The sequence below is a fragment of the Trichoderma virens genome (assembly GCF_000170995.1).
Source record: "Trichoderma virens Gv29-8 chromosome Unknown TRIVIscaffold_84, whole genome shotgun sequence".
NCBI classification, from domain to species: Eukaryota; Fungi; Ascomycota; class Sordariomycetes; order Hypocreales; family Hypocreaceae; genus Trichoderma; species Trichoderma virens.
This window is the reverse complement of record NW_014013665.1, coordinates 683415-703628: the sequence shown is the minus strand read 5'-3', so window position 1 is coordinate 703628 and position 20214 is coordinate 683415. Positions and strand designations below refer to the sequence as shown.

At 50.5% G+C, this 20214-nt stretch overlaps 7 protein-coding genes across 7 annotated transcripts; 4 read left to right on the top strand and 3 right to left on the bottom strand.

Moving 5' to 3' along the window:
• Nucleotides 1-1467: 1467 nt before the first annotated feature.
• Nucleotides 1468-3286, top strand: TRIVIDRAFT_49273 (uncharacterized protein; the record flags this gene model as incomplete). Its single annotated transcript, XM_014097980.1, has 2 exons — nt 1468-1656; nt 1748-3286. 2 exons carry the CDS (start codon nt 1468-1470, stop codon nt 3284-3286), a joined length of 1728 nt encoding a protein of 575 aa, XP_013953455.1.
• Nucleotides 3287-3959: 673 nt separating this feature from the next.
• Nucleotides 3960-4663, top strand: TRIVIDRAFT_231478 (uncharacterized protein; the record flags this gene model as incomplete). The annotated part of the gene is made up of 1 exon (XM_014097979.1): nt 3960-4663. The coding sequence occupies one exon, from the start codon at nt 3960-3962 to the stop codon at nt 4590-4592; it is 633 nt and encodes a 210-aa protein (XP_013953454.1).
• A 413-nt stretch (nt 4664-5076) lies between these two features.
• On the bottom strand, nt 5077-6266 carry TRIVIDRAFT_49239 (uncharacterized protein; the record flags this gene model as incomplete). The annotated part of the gene is made up of 2 exons (XM_014097978.1): nt 5077-5603; nt 5669-6266. 2 exons carry the CDS (start codon nt 6264-6266, stop codon nt 5077-5079), a joined length of 1125 nt encoding a protein of 374 aa, XP_013953453.1.
• A 946-nt stretch (nt 6267-7212) lies between these two features.
• Nucleotides 7213-8535, top strand: TRIVIDRAFT_111811 (uncharacterized protein; the record flags this gene model as incomplete). The annotated part of the gene is made up of 4 exons (XM_014097977.1): nt 7213-7626; nt 7699-7827; nt 7910-8010; nt 8075-8535. 4 exons carry the CDS (start codon nt 7360-7362, stop codon nt 8457-8459), a joined length of 882 nt encoding a protein of 293 aa, XP_013953452.1.
• A 1083-nt stretch (nt 8536-9618) lies between these two features.
• On the bottom strand, nt 9619-14704 carry TVC3 (glycoside hydrolase family 18 protein; the record flags this gene model as incomplete). Its single annotated transcript, XM_014097976.1, has 8 exons — nt 9619-10768; nt 10891-11017; nt 11097-11280; nt 11456-12211; nt 12295-12393; nt 12471-12680; nt 12766-13257; nt 13325-14704. 8 exons carry the CDS (start codon nt 14702-14704, stop codon nt 9619-9621), a joined length of 4398 nt encoding a protein of 1465 aa, XP_013953451.1.
• A 1964-nt stretch (nt 14705-16668) lies between these two features.
• TRIVIDRAFT_69251 (uncharacterized protein) lies at nt 16669-17472 on the bottom strand (the record flags this gene model as incomplete). Its single annotated transcript, XM_014098072.1, has 1 exon — nt 16669-17472. One exon carries the CDS (start codon nt 17470-17472, stop codon nt 16669-16671), a length of 804 nt encoding a protein of 267 aa, XP_013953547.1.
• Nucleotides 17473-18918: 1446 nt separating this feature from the next.
• TRIVIDRAFT_156766 (uncharacterized protein) lies at nt 18919-20100 on the top strand (the record flags this gene model as incomplete). The annotated part of the gene is made up of 2 exons (XM_014098079.1): nt 18919-19441; nt 19529-20100. The coding sequence occupies 2 exons, from the start codon at nt 18919-18921 to the stop codon at nt 20098-20100; spliced, it is 1095 nt and encodes a 364-aa protein (XP_013953554.1).
• Between the last annotated feature and the right edge of the window lie 114 nt (nt 20101-20214).

Here is a 20214-nt window from a genome sequence, read left to right as displayed (position 1 = left end):
GCGGCACGCTCGAGCTCACGCCGAGTCCGGCAATACCCATATCCGTCACGCTCGTACCACATGTGATACTGGATGCTGTTGGGGTCGGACCTAGCTTCATCCCGGTAGTCGGTGAAGAGCCGGGAGCAGGGGTCGCAAAGCTTGAGGCGAGGGAAGTCTTGAGCCGTCTTCATCTTGGATGACTTCCAGTCTACCATTGATTAGTACTTACAGTATTGATGCATGCGTTTCCAATTTACCCTGCTCACTGATGCAGCAAAGGCACAGAAAAGAAGCAAATCTAAGGGTTCAACGACTGTGTGTTGAGAAAGATGGATGATGGAAGGTGGAGGTTGCCCTGCAGTGCCCACGGCCAACCTTTGCTTGCCGTTCAAGATGGCCTTGAGTATGTAGATAGAGACCGGTCAGTGCGGTACGCCCCGCGCCGCGTTTAGCGCCAGAGTGGAAGGGCCTCCGGCAAAGTTCAAAATGTTAGTAACAAAAGCACTGGCGATATTTACGCTACAACATGAATGCTTTTTCGGCTCTACAGTACCTCTTATGCTTTGTAAGAGTCGGGAGAAGAATCGATTGCCAGCCCGCAGAATATGTACCGAGTCGCGTTTATCATAGGAGCGGACAACTCGAAATCTCATCCAACACCCTATAGACAAGACAATGAATCTACAAGGGCTCATGGTTAGTACAGCAAAGCCAACAATGGAGAAGACGAGCAATGAGCCGCGTAAGTATTCCGGGTGCAGCCGTCTGACTAAACAACGGGGCGGGAAACTAATCGACGAGAACTAGCTGCATTTTGGGGCATTATTTCAGAGAACATACAGGTACGGAGTACTTGGTTGACAGATTACATTTGTGGGTCAAAGTTCATGCTTTGCCTTGATCCTTGCTTCTCGACGTTAGCAAGCTTGCAATCAATGAGGTAAACCGCTTGTTCACGGCCGTCGAAGCGAATGATGTCCAAGCCAGTTCGTACAGAGTTACCCGTAAGCAATCTATCATCAGCAAGCTTAAGCGCGACGGCCATCAGTTGCCCAGTGAGCAGACGCTACACGCATCAGTGGACAAGCTTTAACTGGGGCGATGTATCAGCCAAATCTTGCCTCTTGAGTGGAGAGGTGGGGAAACGAAGAGCAACCAGACCCCTAGCAATGTTGTTGGTGCAACCCAGACCTTCAACAAAAGTGCTCCTCCCGACCTTCTAATACGGTAGACTTGTTTCAGAGTTCTAGGCAGGCTGATAGTAGGCTGTAATAAAAATTTGTTCACGTCTTATGCAGGGGCGGGCCAGGGCCCGTTGGATGCTTCGTATAGTCACTCAATGGAGGAGGCGGGATTTCAAACTGAAGGTAAAGGCTGTTGGTTTGGTGGTTTTCATCTGGCAGCCATATCCCATTTTCTTCTCCGTTCGTGGCCATCAATTTCAGACCTGTGTGCATCCGGTAAAGCAACACTTTGGCAAACACAATGGCGGCGACTATCTCCTCAGGAGAAGCTTGGGTTGTGGGGATCGTCTGTATGGCCCTGTACATGGCCTATCGACGGATCCTACCGAAGCCGATCCCTGACATCCCATACAACAAATATGCGGCAGCAAAGATGTTTGGGGATGTGCCAGAGATGATGGGCTATGTGATACGTACACAACGCATATTTGTAAGACACTGCCACTACTCAAAACATCAGCTAGTTGTTCATCGGTCTAGGCATATGTAGATTGCTAACATGTAACCTTGAATGAGAGTAGTGCTGGTTAACGTCTCTTACCACTCGCCTCCAAAGCCCTATTGTGCAGGCTTTCATCAAGCCCGGAGGACTACCATGGGTGGTGGTGACTGACCCTTTCGAAAGCCAAGATATCCTGCTTCGGAGAATCAAAGAATTCGACCGCAGCGAATTCTTTGGTGAGCTGATCAATGGCATTTTGCCAGAGCAACATATTCAATTCATCTCGACCGACCTCCGATTCAAGAAGAATCGGAACTTGATCAACCACTTGATGACCCCGACTTTCATCCGAGAGATCAGCGCGCCTGAGGTGTACATGGCCGCAAGCACCCTTATGAAGTTGTGGAAGATAAAATGTAACATGGCCAAGGGCCGTCCCTTTTCGGCCCATCACGATGTCACCTTTGCTGCGTTGGACTCCATCTTTGCCTCTTCCTTTGGTCTGGTCGAGGACGAGACCAACACCATCCAGCGCATCAAGGCGTTGGACAGCTTTGAGCCTGTGTTCGCCGATGATGACGACGAGCCCGTCGCTTTCCCTGAAGGTCACACTCCGGATATCTTCTCGGCCGTGCTCATCCTAGCCAACTCGGTCACAAACACTCAGCTCTCTCCTGCCCCGGTGCTAACTTCATGGGTCATTCGCAAGTTCCCCTACATGAGAAAGGCCAAGAGTATCAAGGACAAGTACATCCAAGACAAGGTAGAAGAATCCGTCCGATTGATCGAGAAAGACCCCAGCATCAAACCCAAGAGCGCGCTCCACTCCGTCCTCCTTCGAGAACGCGACGTGGCGACCAAAGAAGGCCGCCAGCCGGACTATCGCAAGGGAGCCATTGCCGACGAGTTCTTTGGCTTCATGACAGCTGGCCACGACACATCTGCTACCACCATCGCCTGGGGCGTCAAGATGCTGACCGACAACCCAGCCGCGCAGGACCGTCTCCGTAACGCGCTTCGCTCCGCCTTCCCAACTGCCGTCCAGGAGAAGCGCGACCTGACCTACGCGGAGCTTAGCAGCGCACAGGTCCCCTACCTAGATGCCGCAGTGGAGGAGATTCTTCGCCTCTCGAACACCATCGCCTTCGTTGTCCGCCAGGCTCAGCGGGATACCACTGTCCTCGGCCGCAATATCCCCAAGGGCACCAATGTCTTCCTCATGGCCAATGGCCCAGGCTACCTCGAACCCAACATGAAGCTTGCGGACGAGTCACGCAGCCCCGGGGCCCGCCAGACGGCCAAGTCAGCGCTGACGGGTGCTTGGTCAGACGACAACATTGACAAGTTTTTTCCCGAGCGCTGGCTCGAGACGGATCCGGACACCGGGGCCGAGGTGTTCAACACGATGGCCGGGCCGTCGCTGGCGTTCGGGTTGGGGCTTAGGGGATGTTTCGGGAGAAAGCTGGCGCTGCAAGTGCTCAAGATTCACTTTGCGCTCATCGTGTGGAACTTTGAGATGTTGCCGATCCCAGAGAAGCTGGCCGGTTATGAGGCGGTGCAGAAGTTTGCCAGGGAGCCGACACAGTGCTACATCCGGTTGAAGGAGATTGATCTGTAGGAGGGGTTACGAGCAAGTCGTGGCTATTCTAATGGAAGCTGGTGCGGATCAATGCGTTTTGGATGGCGATGAGAATACGGCGGTTATTAATATAGCAAAGCAGAGTGATATGAGAGAGTTGCTAAGACATAACAACCACAAATAATGAAAGTCTTAATCGGCAGATTAGTAATCCGTAGTTGAATGGGTGGCCGTTAGCTGTGGTATGTTTTTATTTTTCCTTTTTTCTTTGCCTTGGCCGAACCAACCATCCTCTCATAATGGTGGTTGTACAGACGGCCTGGCTTTTTCTCCAGTCGCATTGTTCTCGATCTACAGTACTTGGCGCTGCATCTCCTCTTGCCTTTTCAGGGCATGTACATGTACTATGATGAGATGACATTAACTACGCGCTATAATATAGCACGGATTAGCTCCAGCGATTAATACGGGGAAGCCTTTGTCAGTCGATGCCCCCTTTCACGGTTGACGCTGCGGGGATTCATGCGTCGGCGTTCAGCGGCTCACCCTGTAGACTTGGACATTCTCAAATCTGCGAAGAAAGATATTACTCCGGGTTGCTGGTATAAGAGATTGTGATGATCCCGTTTTGTGGCGGTAGTCATTCTCCTTTCTCGATAACAGCTTGTCCTCAATACAATACCAGTGAACAATCCCTCACAACGTCCGCAAGATGAGCGTCTCGACACCAACACGCCGCCCCTTCCACGGCTCCTGCCACTGCGGCTTCATCAAATACATCGTCTTCCTCACACTCCCGCACAAACCGCCCTCAATCGGCACGCCCCCTCCTACTGACCCGTCCCGCTCCCATCAGGAGTTCTATCGCTGCAACTGCACAACCTGCCACAAGGCCGGCCACTTCCACATGCGCATGGCCTGGGCCCCCGAGGACTTCATGCTACTCTCCCCGCTAGATCCCATGGCCGAGCTTGGAGACTACACCTGCAACTCCGGACTCGTCCACTGGCTCTTCTGCAAGACGTGCGGCGGGAGGTGCTTCGTCTTTGAGGGCGAGTGGGAGACAGCCGAGGTGGACCTGGACGAGATGGGCGTCAAGGACAGGGATGGGGGCAAGATGGGCAAGAGGACCATCTGGCGGCCCAAGGCCGATGGCTGGAGCGAGCAGAGAGAATGCGGGTGCTATCTCAGTGTGAATGGGTATACCGTCGATGCGGCGCAGGAGGGGTTTGAACTGGGTGAATTCATAACCAACAGATGGGTCGCGTACGTAGACTGCCTTGAGCTCAATGGTCCGGAGCGAGAGCCGCGGTATGATAAGCCTTACAATGGCGGCGCCTTCTGAAGAATGCCTTCAACTCGAAGTGAGGGCTGGAGATAAAAAGCATCAAAAAATTTATATGCATTGTGTAACTCAAATAAGCTATCTGTCTTTGGCAAGAATCAAAACGCCATCCAGAAACGTAGCAGTGCTCCTGTAGCGTATGGCCAGGAGCAATGGATACAGAAGCTAGCGGTTCTCACGAGCCGCCATTGCCTCACCAATCACGGCAACGCCTTGAATAACCCGGCCTTGGCTTGCCGAGTTCCAGAAAGATTCTGTAGATATGAAAGAAAGTTGGCATTCTCGCGACTAATAAACTCGTCTTCTCAAGCCCATTTCTTAACGTACTCAAGAATACACGTAGCTCCATTTAAATCACCTAATTTTATAGGGAGCTTATGATGCTTTTCAAAATGAGAATGATAAATTGTATAGTAGCTGAATTTATTTCAGATAATCTTGAGTTTGCCTAAGTGCAGAAGCTGATACAGATTCTCTATGCAAATCATGCCCAGGTTGCATGGAGCTTGGCTTTTTCCAAGACCCTATGAACTTTCAAAGCGTCATCAAGAGTGGCGTATCCATCTTCTTCACCTTTGGCAAACGCCTCGTATACCCTAGCTACATTTTGTCCCGAATAAGACACCTGACTCAAATGGTCCGCTTCACCTCGGTTAAAGTCAATCTCCTTTGCTTCACCCCCAAATTCTCTCAACTTCAGTTTCAGGCCTGTAGGGCCCCAGTGGAATATGCCAGGATCGCTAGTCAATTCAAGTTCTCCCTTAGTCCCGCTAATGATCCATCGGAAGCCGGTGTTGTCGACTGGTTCAGTGCACGTGCGCATTGTGAATGACGCCACAGCACCATTTTCCAAGACTCCCTGGAGGAGAATTGTGTCGGGAGCCGTGATATCAAAATTTTCCTGGATGATGTTGCCTTCGTTATCCACAAGCTTCGTTTTGTTGTTTTGGGTTTTGAGGGTCGACTGGATATCCTTGAAGTCACCGAGGATATTCAAATGAGTGTCCAAAACTAGGTCGTATTAGCAATGGTTCTTTTTACTTGCCATTCATGTATGATAATTGGACAAAACTCACTGTGCCCAACAACGAGATGCAAACGGCTGATGCCAGAGTTAATATTCAGAAAAATTGACTGCGACTCTGGCCACATGGGCGTAGCCATAAGAGCGTTATGGCTGTTGAGGGTAGAGAACACCACGTCGCCAATGGCACCGGACTTGATCAAATCTTTCATACGTCGGAATACAGGATGGGCACGGCCCTGTGAGCCACTGAGGGCCTTGACTCCAGCACTCTTGGCCAGAGTAGCCAACTCCTCAACCTCTGCAACTGTCGGCGCGATGGGAAACTCGACCAGAACGTCCTTCTTCTGCTGGAGCAGAGGCTTTACCAATTGGTAATGTTTGCCAATAGCAACAACGATGGAGACCATGTCAATGTCAGGATCACTAACAACCTCATCGAGAGAGCTGTAGGCCTTGACATCGGAGCCAAGTTTGTGCGACTCGATGGACTTTTGGGAAGAGGCAAGTGAGGAATTGCAAACACCGACAATCTGATAGTGAGGAGAGGATTTAAGAGAATTTAAATGTTGGATGCCCCATTCGCCTGTCTTGTAACCCGCACTGGAGGTGGCAGCGAGCCCGATGATGCAGATGCGGATAGGTGCCATTGCAAGTTTGATCTGCGGCGAATGTATATGAAGCTAAGAGTTATATGAATTGTAGACCTTTGTTACTTGATTCAATGCTTTCTCAATTTTTTTTCTAGAATTTATATACATATATATATCTATACATATATGCGAACCTACATTCTTTACATATCACTATTCTTTACAGGTCTATCAACACGGGTTGTAACAGGATCCACAAAGTCCGCGGTTGCTCCACTTGAACTCCGAGGAAACTAGATCCTATTCTCCGCCACCCATCTTGGATGCCGAGTTCATGGGTCAGCTATCCTGAAAAGACTCAAGGCCAGCGTATTGGAAATGCAAGCTCATTACTAATCCGTTGCCATAAACTGAAACTTCAAGGTCAACAAACCCCGAGGACTTTCTTTAGCCGCATCTTGGGTCGATCTAGCTTGTGTTTAATGTGCCTCACTATATCCGCGGATAATTCGACATGCCGTTCTCTCGCCAAAAATCTTGCACTCACTGCAGACAGTCAAAATTACGATGCAACCGGGCAACTCCGACATGCTCACGCTGTGCTGAGCGCAATCTAGCCTGTGATATACGCGATATTCGTGTATCGCCATATTCGGACTCGCGCCGTTCGAAAGTCCCCAGAACGGAAGCTGTGGACATTGAAGCTCTCGAACACCAGCACAGTGGTTATGGAGTCCCACCAGTTATTTTCGATGTAGTCTCAACTGATGCGGTTACAACTCTCAGTGACGAGAATGTAAGCGCCAACTGGATGGTCACTGATGGTTTGGAAACCGGTCATTTGAACCCGAAAAATCTCGAATCTGGGATTGGCGATTTTGGTCTCAACACCTTTCAGGACGAATTTAGCTTGCAAATGATGGCTGAGTCAGAATTCTCGGAGCAAAATGTCGTCGGCACGTGGACATCTGCTTGTGTAGTCCCCCCTGATAATTCCGCTCCAATCTCACATTGGGACCCTCCACCTCTCGTAGGTGAATCTGGTTCGGAGAGCAACATCACCTCGTGCGATGACATTGCGTCCACTCTAACTGTACGGACTCCCTCCAACCAAGGGTCCCTGCGAAGCCGCCCAATCCTGAAAGGCTGCATGTTGACCAATATGGTCCTGGGACAAATTACCGGCTATCCAAAGATGCTCGTCCTAGGAGACCGCCTTCCTCCGTTTATCCATGCGCCTTGCTACATAGACGAGACGCTTGCTCCAGAATGTGGAGAGATGGGGAAACACCAATGCTTGCCCAAGAGGCTTGCCATTTGCGCCAGCTTGGTGGATATGTTCTATTCGCGGACAGATGCCAACGCGGATTTTGTCTGGCAGACGATATATTCTGAGGGACAGAGATTACATGAAGAGGTATGGTTTTCTTGCTTCACGCTTACTGAGACTAATGTTGCGTTTAAACTTACAAGATTGGCCTTTCTCTAGTATAAAAGCCTAGACCCATACGGCCAGCTTGCTGCCTTACAGGCGGTCATCATATATATCCTCCTACAAGCTCAGGATCCCGAAACAGCGGAACGAAATGGCGCCAATGCTCTGCTCTTGGTTATGACGGTATGTTAACTCCATCTAGTCTCCTTTTGGACAATTAATCTGCTGTCCAATAATATTTACGGACTGTATTGGCCTAAATTAGGAACTCTTCACTTGCCTCACTGAGAGCATTGACTGGGATGCATGTGACTTTATGGAAAGACCAGACAGACAGCAATGGGTATTAAGGGAGTCTTTAAGACGGTAATCACAAAAACACTCGAGTCCCAGACTAAAAACAAGTTTCAAGTCCTAACTAAATATTCAGGATAGTCGCCTTGCTGGGCCTTGTCGAACTACTATTCGAAGGCCTAATCCCACCTCACGCAGCCCAAGCCAACCCTCCCTACAAAAACTTCCGGTCTACTCCTCTACCATGTCAGCGCGACTTGTGGGAAGCCCGCACCAACAGATCCTGGAGGCGAGAGCTGAAGCTCTACCTCTCAGGCTGGACGTCGCACGAAGTGTTAACAGTCGGAGACCTGCTTGAGTTGGATGACGCGGGTTGTTTCAAGAACACTTGGAACAATCAGCAGGCGTACAGCAAGTTGCCGGATGCGGTCAATTGGTGCGGAAACTCTGATTCGTTGGGGATGTTGATCTGGATGGTGCTTCCGTTTCAGAGATGGAGAAAGAAGGATGCCCGCTGGTAATTCGAGGAATACATAGAGGCCAATTTGCCTATAGCTCAGTACCATTCAGGTGACACTACATTCACTTTACCTTATTATGACACTTCACGGTGGCAAGCTACACTATTTGGCTTTGCGGGAACACTTACAATCTAATAGAGGGGCAATTGGCACAATGGCTAATGCCGGTAGTAAAAAGGGCACCTGCGGTGTACACTCCAAAGATATAAGAGAGTATTCATTATCTGCATCTGCTGAATAAGCCTCGATTCCATTTCTATATATACTGATTCACACTATTCTCTAGCACATACGACCATAGGTAGAGGAGAGTTCGGGGTCCCGCCAAGCACTTCTTTTGAGTGTAATGTCCATTGTTGACATCCTATAGCTCCAAATCTGTAGTTACATGTAAGTAAGCCCGTTTTTGGTGGTTAACCAACCCCGCGCTAAGATGCTCGCCATCGTTTAGTCTATCGCTATTAGACAACTTAAATCCTGGAATAACTTCAAAACCCGCTTTCGCAAGAGGATTCCACTATTTTACTGAATTAACTTTTTAAAGTATTTCAGCAAAGTTTCGAAAGGTTTGAGTTAAAGATTACTGACCAGCGTGACCGACTCAGGGAATCAATAACAAAACTATTACTGGCAAATGACGAGCGGATTCCTTTCACGAGTGACGAACAATCTGAGAGAGCTAGAATGATTACACTTAAAGGAGTACGGGCTTATTATTACCCAGTCCCAAGGGAAAGGCATTTTAGCTTCAGGAATATATTAGGATTGGAGGGAACGAAATCAGAGAGATGGAAATCTGTGCGATATATGGTAAAGAGTGTGGTTGCCAGAAGTCCGGATCAAGTGAAGAGTGATAAAGATGAAGAGGTAAAGGGTGTATATATTAGCCGAGAATACAAAACTACCTAGGTATCTGATAATGACTGTACTTATCTCTGAATTCCTCTACAAAGAGAGGATATTCCTTTCCTTTTTATATTTTTCTTCCATAACCCACACAGCCTTCAGTTCACCCTCAGATGCTTCCTTTCAGGTATTACGCTGCGAGGCCTCTGACATTACCTGATATATATATTTAGTGTAATATTTTGTCAATGTCTAACAGAGGAAACAGACGGATAGTATAACAGTTTCTAGCACAGTTGTTTACTAGGTAATACTAATACAGCCCCCACTCAACGTACTGACTACCCGCATCACCAGCACACTCCATATATCCTTTCGCGCCGACTTGACCGCCACCGCCATACAGCGCGATTGACTGAGTAATGATGTTGACGATATCCTGACTGCCAGTATAATAAGTGACATCGCCAGTCACGCCGCTGTTGTCGACGCCAAAGTTGCAGGTGCCGAACGAAGCAATGTTACGCTGCGAGCCGATGCCAGTGGTCCACTCGCCGTTGGTGCCCTGGATGTTCTTAATGATGGTCTGGCAGTCGGACACTGTCGGCGAGGCAGAGCTGGTCTGGTCCACGTAGGTGTAGCCGCTGCACTTGGTCACGCCCTGCAGCGGATTGCATGGGTATCCTGGGGCAGTGGCGTTGGACTGCGAGGGATTCGACCACGAGGCCCAGGCAACTTGGGGGCTGCACACCGGGAGAGTGATGTAGCCGGGCGTCGTGATGTCCTGGTTTGCGAGGTCTTGGATAGTCTGCGAGTCCGCCGGGTTAGCGGCGGGCGCCCCGTTGGCATTGCCGTTGGCGACGTATGTGTTAACGGATCCCGCAATAAGGTCGGACACAGTAATACCTCCCCATTTCGAGCCGAGGCTGTCTAGTCCTACTGGAGCGGTGAACAGGGAATCGGTGCACGGTGGTGGTGGTGGATTAACGGTGTCAATAGTAAGAGCAATATCTTCGCCGGTACAGCTATGATAGTCTCCGGCGACAGAGACCAGATAGTACAGATTGCCGTTGTGGCATGAATAGGTGGCCTCTGCGGTGTCGTTGCTCATGTATAGGCCCAAGGGGTTTACCGTGCCGCAGGGATAGCCCGAGTCGACAACGAAGGCAGCAGCACCAGAAACGGTCCAAATGGCCGGGATGGCGAACCCGAAGAAGGCTCTTGTCACGTATTTCTCGATGTCGGTGTATGTGCTGTTGTCCGAGGGGTCGCTCTGCGACGGGGAACTGCCATCACACTCAAGGAGATTACCATTACCAATCATGGTCCCGAGGAGAGCGATGGAAGCTTCAGATCCATTGAATAAAGCAGCGAGCTGGTTTTCGACGATGGCAGCCCAGCCGCCGAGTGCTGCCCCCATAGTGTCACTGAAGGAGGCTTGAGACTTTGCTGTCCAAAGAGGTCTGCACACAAATTTGGTCAGCCAATTGCTGTCGTCGATACCAATCCGAAACAAACGTGTGGACTGCCGAAAGGGACACCCTGATTCGATGATGCTTCAACGAAAAGGGATGATGGCACTTACTCTCCACCGCCATCGAGTACAATGGTAACAATGGCGGCTCCGAACGCGAGGGTTGCATAGGTAATATCTTTGACCGTGTCGGCGGCGGCGTCTCCTAGAGCGACAAGAGCTGGCAGAGCCCCAAAGACTATGAGGCAATTAGCAGTTGTGGATGTGATGATTCAAGATGAAACTCATTTCAAGAGGAAGCAAGGGCTGTGACTCACCTCCGTCGAAGAATGGCGCGGCGATTGCAGTAAGGCCGAGACCTGCAAGGTTGGTCAGGATCAGCTTCCACTCGTCGTCTTCTTCCGGAGGCACCGGTGCGAAGGTGTTCTCAAAGTCCGTGAGTGCGTCGCCGATGTACGTGTCGGAAGCATAATTGATGGCGGCGTAGAACTGGCTGTACATCTGAATTATGGGTTTATGTCAGCTACTTTCAACATGCCAGCAACAGCACTTCAACTATGTCTCTCCCTCTCCCTCTCCCTCTCTCTTACATAATGCCATCTTGTCTCGAAGCGAGAGGGGTGAGACTTACCTCGTTGATAACTGTGAAAGAATTATAGATCAGATAGCCCGCGACGCCGGAACCACCATTGGTGCTGGTGCCTTGAACCACTGCACAAGTTTCAGTCTGGTCACAATTGCTTTTCGGAGGGAGAAGTCCACAGTCCACGTTTTCAGGGCCATGGAGTGTGTTCATGATGGACAAGCTGAAGGTAGTCCTCGAGCTATCAGACGTGTTCCAAATTGCGATGGCGTCACTCCAAGCGTCGTTGGCGTCCAACCGCGACCAGCGCTGGGGGCAACTCATATACAGGGCATCTTGCACAGCGGGATCCGTACAGTTTAGGTTAGTCCAGTTGCCGTGACGGGTGCCCTCTTGAAAGGGGTCTGTGCCCATGAGGACGTCGCTGATCAGCATACCCCAGTTCGAGACGACGTAGGGTGGTTCATTGTACTCTTGCAGATCGGTAGCCCAGTCGGTCGTGCCACCCATCGCCAAGCCCTTGTAAAGCGCTGCTCGTGAGGCCTTGATGCCGTTGCTCATCCAGCCGACCCATTGAATGTCGTCGTAGACAAGAATATTGGTGTTGCTAGCTGCGTCGATGAAGTTCTGGTTCACCCGGCTAGAGTTGGCGAGGATTTCCTGGATCTCGGCATTGGAGATGTAGCCCGCGGTTTGAGTACAAGGACCAGGTGCAGCTTGCGAGTCATCAGCTGAGCCCAAGAATGTGCAATCTGGCCCATAACAGCCCGCATCAGCCATGGCGAATGATCGCCCGTAGCTGGTCGTGCCGACCACGACCTTGTTGGAGGGGACACCGGCTTTGGTGATCTGTGGACGCAAGAGTTTGCATTAGCGATGGAAAAAATAAAGGGGCTTCCAGTAGTAACGGGGCCTTTCCAGCGTAAACTCACCATGACCAACGCGCCAATTGTTTCGGTAAGGTTCACGTCTGTACGTAAACAGTTGCCAGTTGGGCAACCAAGCTGTGACCACGCATTCTGAGAGTCCCACTATATAGGGAGAAGAAAGCTCGATGTCAGTTCCCCATGTCACAAAATTGCACGCTAGGTCGAGAGGGTTATCATACCTGTCCATGCAGATCGTACGTCATGTATATGATATAGTCCAGGAGCGGAGCCATCTTCTCGATGGGGAAGCCCTGTAGATACCAATATGACGCCGGAGCGGCAATTGTGATTTCTTTGCTGGGAAGAAGATTCCTCAGTATGGCGAGAAAGGCGAGGTAATTGGTACCATCGCTAGTACTAGCCGGAGGGATGCCAGGGATATCCGGTGCCTATAAAGAAACAAGGGGGGGAAGACGATTAGCAATTTAACACACAGACAAGCGCAGAGCAAGCAAAATGGATGAATGCTCGTACCCCTGGATACTCCCAGTCAATGTTGACACCGTCAAGATCATTATCGTTGATGAATTTGGCAATATTGGTTGCCATGGTTAAACGATTCGCGGCGGTGACGCCCTCACGAAAGATGTTATAAGTGCTGGGGTTGGTGGAGAAGTCCCAACCGCCGATGGACAGAATACGCTTCGCGCCCACAATCCGCTGAAACTCGTTGAACTCATAGAGAGTTGTGGCGTTGGGAATCTGGACCACATAGGACGGGGTGAGCACACCGAAAGCGAAATAGATATGTGTGTAAGCATTAACATTGATTTGAGAGACGTCCTGAAAGAGGCAGGACCGCTGCAAATTGAATCCCTCGTAAAATCCAATGCTCCTATACTCCGAGGGAGGACTGCTCAGCACGATATTGGTGCCGCAATTGGAAATGCAGCCATTGGTGCCCTTAGCCGCAGTTCCGGGGGCGCCCGTGCCAGTATTGGTGCAGAAATCGGCCGTCGTACCGCACTGAGACTATCGTTAGCAACATGATTGACTGATCTGAGGAGTTGTGGCAAGGAACTACTGCACTTACTTGGCCCCACACATCGCAGCAAGCATTCAGAGGACATGGGTTGAGCGTGGATATGTTCGTCCCACTGGGAGGGGTCGGCGTGCCAGGGACCTGTGGCCCACAGAGAGCATTGGAGACAGGCGCCGGCATTGGCGGGTTACCCTTACTTATACAGATAATGTTGTTAGGATAGAGGGGGCGGCTGCAGCCACCCCAAGCCCAGGTGTTGTTGTTAAAGTTGCCGAGTTCAGTCACCGTGAGGCTGTATGACGCGGCAATGGTGGAACAGTCGTCATTCGGCTGGACGGTGTAAGTCGCGCAAGTGCCATCGGCTTGGGGCGGGGGAGCATAGTTGGGCAATGTGCCAGCCGAACAGCAGACGTGTTCGCCCGGCTGGAGCGAGGAGCACTCGTTTGATGCGGGATTGTATTGGGTGAACTGAGCCGAGGTGATGCCACATCGCTGCGCCAAGGAGCCACAGGTATCACCATACACGACTTGGATGGTGGTACAGTTGGCCCGCGGTGTGAGTGCTCCGTGTCGAACAGAGGCAGCACTGCCATGGGTCAAGGAAGAGTTGTTGCTGGTGATGTTGGTGGAGGGAGTGAATAGGGGCGTCCCGAGCGGGATAGTACCCGTGGTGTTCTGGACGACTGGGAATGTCAAGCATTCCGCCTTTGACCATGACTTGAGGGCGTCCTGTACGGCAGCAAAAGTTCCATTGCCAGTAGCTATCAGGCCGAAAATGTGATGCGAAGTCTGGCCAGGCTGGCAGAATTGCATCGCCACCTGGGCAGAATGGCTGGCGCTGGATGTGGCGATGGAGTTTTCCAAGTACGCCAGCGCGATGTTCCCGATTCCCCGGTTCTGCAGACCTTGGCCGATATAGAGACCAACCGAGGTTGAGCCAAAGCTGGCGAAGAGAATGGTCGGATGGTCCGCGGCACCAAATCCGTTAGACAGATAATGGCGGATCTGGGTGGTGATTGTGGCAAGAGAAGTTGAGACGATTGAACCTGGAGCGGAAGGCCAGGATCCAATCTCATATGTGCCATTCACGAGGACTGGGGCTTTTGCTGACTCTGAGCTGAGACTAGAAGTGTTGGCTGGCAGATTTGCCCAATCCGGGCCGAAAGAAGTGCAGGCGTAGATGCGGTGAACTTCATCAGCATCATCGACCGGGTCGAGGAAGGAAAAGGAGTAGAAGATGGACTCTTGGCACAAGGCAAATTGATTGAGGTTGCGGTATAGAGACCAGTTGGCAGGGTTGGGCCCCGTCACGGCACATCTTGCTGGACAAGCATTGGATCTGCCTTGATAGCCCGGGCTCGCAGGTAGCCTAAGGGGCGTCGTTATGGCAGAAGATGTGCCAACGAAGAAGGACAATGAGGCAAGTGTCATGTGTAGGAAGGCAAGGAAAGCACCGCGCGGCCGAGGCCACGCGGAAGAGTTGGACAGCGGCATTGAATTATACACGTGTCGTGACTAGGAAAAAGAAGAGCAGATGCCAAGATGGCAAAGCAGGCGATGGGCTTGATTAACCCCGTGGAAGATGGGAAATTGTTGCCGTAGATTTTATGTTGTTTGATGCTTGACCATGTTGTAACCTAATGTGCAACCTATGAGCTGCCAATTGGAATAAAATGTAGACTATGCCTCCTTGACTGGTTATTAGCAGGTGACTTATAAGGCCAAATCAGCCAATTCAACTGTAGATAAACAAAAAGAGTCGTAGTTTACTATACCTCGAGGAGAGCAACTGCAGAAGTAAGATTGTATATAGAACCGCAAAGATAAATGAAACAAAGTGAAAGTCTCGAGTACTATATAAGTACAGAGGAATCTATATGTTTGTAAAAGCTTTTGCAAATGCTTGTATGAATCACAAGACTCAAATATAACGAGTGGTATAAACTTATTAAGGCTGTATCATAGCTGGTCTTTTACAGACTTTGAAGAGTTATATATTGATTTTAGAAAATCCCCGGGAGCATATTGCATGCCCCTTGAAAGCAAGCTTGGATGAACGATGACAGGTGTGATCGGAGAAGTTGCTTATAGCAGATGTCCTCCGAGAAGACCGAGAATACCGCGGTATGAAAGTCATGCCTATCCTCACGCAGACCATGTTGTATAGATGCCCATAGGTCAGCTCTGCCGTGATAGCCGTATGTTAGAAGAAAAGCAGAGAAAACTCTTCTCAAGATTAATAAATTCTGAAATTATTCGTGACCAACGACATCACGACCAACAGCTTCACAACCAACAGACATAACAAAGAGTACCGTAGACCCACACGAGAGGTTCGGCTACTGGTGATGCGGACAATAGTCGGCGATGGATCCACCATGTCGAAGGATCAATCGCCAAGGAGCGGGAAGCGAGACGGGGGCCCGATCGGAATGCGGCACGGCGATTATGGAAAAAAGGAAAAAAGGAAAATAAAAAAATAAAAAAGGAAAGGGGCAGCGTCGAGGAGCCAGAAGCAGATAAAAGATAGGGCTGAGACGGCAGAGTGGTCAAATCGTCTTGCCCCATGGACTTGTTCAACATTACCTACATGTATCAGAGCAGACCATCGGGATGGCCGCAGAGTCTTGGTTGCTGCAGACGGCGTCCATATTGGCAAGGGTGTGCTGACAAGGGTACCCTGTAGTTTGAAACTTCGCTTCAGAACACAGCTTTTTCAACGGTCTCCTCTTTGATGCCGGAGAATTATCCATAGATGACCCCGTAGTATAGATAATTCTTCCTGCGGAGATTAGCCTGCTGGGTCGAGGACTTTCTGTTGGTGGAGTGGCCAGGGGATAATACATGGTAGTCAGGCGCACCTATCACCAGAGAGCGCTGATGAAGAAATTTCAGCATGCAATCGATACCATGTTGACAATTGGTCATCTATGTATGATTTTTTGCCAATGATGACTCTCTAAAACTATCACAACGATCTACATGAAGTGAACCCGCATAGGCTTATTCAGTTGTTCAGACTGGATCCAAGGATCCACGGTAGACCATGTCGGGGATCTACATAGTGTAGTCAATGCTCGAAAATCTTTTCCCTAACTAGCTTTTTCTATACATACTAATAACCTTAATAAGTCTTGTCAGGATCTATTGATGCTTAACGCTTAGGTTCTTATAATGAGGGTGCAATACGAGCAAAGACTACCAAAGATTAAACACGCTGATCTCGTATATCACATGTATGTTGCCACAATTTCAATATGAGGAGATGAGAGGAGGAGGAGGAGGAGGAGGGTTAAAATATATCATCATCAAAGGCCAGCTAATTGCTACTTGTAGAGAAAGGAAAAGACCAGCGCCCGTCTTTTAATCAACCATGCAGAGTGCATGCATCTACCTCATGCAAGATGGATCAGGGCACCCAATGCAGCCAGTAGCGTAAGCAATGTTGACGCCGCTACCACGCGAGGATTGGCTGCTGAAGGTTGACCGGGAGGCGGGCTCGGATCCAGGCAGGTGAGGTTGGAACTGTAAGAGGTGCAGATAGCGCCCGTGGCTCTGGCCAAGGCAGATAGACTGGATGCGGCTGCAGAGTCGATTGTCGCCGCACATGGGTTGGTGGTTGGGCTGGGACCCAGCATACCACATCCCCAAGGAGAGGTTATGTTGAATGCTTGAGCCTGCGCGGCGCCACAAACGTCAGACGATGTAGCCGCCTCAAGATCGATTGCCTTTCCAGACTTGCTGACGGTGAAGACGGTGGTGAAGTTTTCGCTATGCGTTGGGCCCCCGCAAATGTTGTACTGCACGTACCAGGCGAGAGTCCAGACGCCGTCTGGGTAAGAAATGGTGTTGACAGCACCGCTGAGCATATAGGGGTTTTTGGGTGTGGATGTCGCCGTCCTCACATCGCCGTCCACATCAAAACCACCACCGCCGATATGGCCTGGCGACCTCGTGCTATTACCCTCCCACATGCTCCACTGGATTGAAGCAGACAGCGGGACAGCCAGAGATGGATTCTGAATTGCAAAGACGACGGGCATCAGCCAGCTCGGAGCGTAAGTCTCATTGCGAGGGAATAGCAAGTCCACTTCAAAGGTGGCAGGCAAGGTAGGAGAAGCGCTCTTGTCACCCATTACAGTCATCAAGCTGGCCATCAGCGCAGCGAAGGCGAAGCGAACGTGGCTGGAAGCGCCCATGATGGAAGATGAGAACGCTTAAAGTTGAAGAGAATAGAATGAACGAAATGGCGGGTAGCCCAAGGGGGGGGGAAAGAGGGAAAAGAAGAGAATGCCGAGTTTGAGGCGGGAGACCATGGTGAAGAGAAGAAGGAAGAAGAAAACGACACCCAAGGCGGTGCGAGTGGTGATGTCGAGATGGCCGTGTCGTTCGAGTCGGCGGTGGGCGCGTGCCATCACATGCGGCAGTTATTTTCGACTATGGAGTCCAAAGTAGTACAAAAGGCCCTTCTCAGGGGGTCTTCGGCTGAACCAATACTCTGTGTGAAAGGCACGGTTTCGCGGGAAAGACGGCACGCAGGAACCGTTTTGTGTTGTTGGCTCACCCCTGTCTGATACCCTGTAGATCCTCCGGGACTTTAAGCCCCCACTGGTCTAATCTAATTGCAAACCAGATCCGCTAATTAGCTTCCCACAGATATTCTCCTCCAACCCCATAGCTTTATACCAGTTGAAGCAAGTCAATAGGGAAGGCAATCCACGCAGTGTTTACCATTCAATCTGGCAGAGCCAGTTACATTACCTATATTGATATCAACCGCGCTACAACATCGCAATTGTATGTTTGTGCAAAGCACAGCTGCATTCGGTAGATTAGCCTAGACAAATTAGAAAGCAGTAAAGTCCGCGGGCGAACATAAACAAGCTTTCCGGCTTTTTACTTTACTCCGACAACCCTTGCTAGAAAGACACCCCGGTCGATGTTGTATAGACCGTTATTAACAGACTATCTAACGTCTGTTGGTTCCCCCATGTTCTTTTTTTTTTTTTTGGCCTGAAGTTGGATCCAACAACTCTGCACTATACAAACATACGATGCAAGTTTGCCGTTTCCAGTGAGTTCGTTGACCCAAATGAAGAGAAAGACGGCTCTGGCGGCGACCTTACTTACCACAAGTGGCAAGAGAGCCGTAGCAAGAACCCGAATGTGGTATGTAACGTTGAAGACTTGGGTTTTCTTGCCCGACCAACAGCAGCTGGGTGTGGATTTGATAGCAGATGTGGCCAACAGGATGGATATCTCCGTCGCTTGACTCAGGAGAAAGGTTCTATCGTGGAGTGCTTCACGCTCTAGACCCGACGAGACCTCAGTACATCGCTTCGGACTGTCGCAACTTTTGTTGTTTCCCTCGGACCTCTAATATGTGTGCGGCATATACTCCATGCTATAGGATTCATGGCATGGGATAGTATACTGCACGCTGCGATGGATTCAACTTCTAGCCTCAACAGTGCCAAGACTCTCCAGGTGCGCTCTAGGTACAAAAAGGCCGCCCATTATGCCCTTTTCCCTCGACGAGACAAGGCATTGCATCCTCTTCTCGACAGTCGTCTTCAGCATCACTCTGGTAACTTCTGAGTTGCTCTAAATCGTCATCTGTCCTTAAACAAGCATCGTCAATCATGATGGCGCCAACTTCCCTCAAGGCTGGCCTCCTCCTCCTCTCTCAGCTACACCTGACTCGGGCCATGATACTGGCCCCCCGTCAACAGGTCACTTGTAGCTTTGCAACCGCCGCCAGCTCTGGAGATACCTGTGACTCCTTCGCTGCCGAATGGGGCTTGACCGAGCAGACTTTTGAGTCTCTTAACCCCGGCGTCTCCTGCCCGAACCTTGTGGTCGGTCAGAACTATTGCGTGGTCGGCACAGTTTCATCTGCGCCGCCCTCGAGCTCCTCCTCGTCTCAATCGAGCACGAGCTCTTCGTCTTCGGCTCTGCCGACCAAGATCTCCTCCACTCTCGTCACCTCCACGCTTGTGTCGACCACGTCGTCATCAACGACTTCAGACCAGCCGCAACAGACGGGTACCGCCGCCAATTGTAACAATTTTTACCTTGTTCAACCCGGTGACACGTGCCCTGCTATTGAAAGCGAGTTTGGCATTAGTATGAGCCAATTCATTACCTGGAACCCATCGGTTAACACAGGTATGTCCCATTCTATGTTCTGATGAACTGTGCTCGCCAAGATGAAAAAAGAAAAGTAAAACACTGAGTTACTAACACATTCTACAGGCTGTACGAACATCATCGCCGGCTACTACTACTGTGTCGGCGTCCCCGGCGCCTCCAAAGTGACCACCACCACCACGTCGACCAAAACCACCGGCAACGGCATCAGCACGCCCACGCCCATCCAGACTGGCATGACCACCAGCTGCAACAAGTTCTACCTTGTCCAGTCCGGCGACTCCTGTGCCGTTATCGCCACGAGCTACAACGTCCCCCTCGCAACCTTTTACTCCTGGAATCCAGCCGTCGGCTCGTCCTGCGCGACCCTTGACGTCGGCTATTACGTCTGTGTCGACGCCATCGGCTACACGCCGCCGAAGACGACGTCCACGACTACGACCACTAAGAAGACCTCGACAACCTCGTCGGGCAACGGCATTACCACGCCAACGCCCTTCGAAACGGGAATGGTGAACAACTGTAAGAAGTTCTACCTCGTCAAGTCCGGCGACTCATGCGCCGCTATTGCTACTAGCCAAGGAACGACGGCTGCCAACATTGAGAAGTGGAATCCAGGCGTCGGATCCACCTGCACGACTCTGTGGCTAGGCGATTACATTTGCGTCGGCGTGTAAATACATGAGCTCGATTTTATAGTAGCAAGTAGTAGAGCGTATAGTTGTAGATTATATTAGTAATGGAAAAGGATGATTTTACGAGAATAAGGGAGTAGACAAATTGCTGTGCAC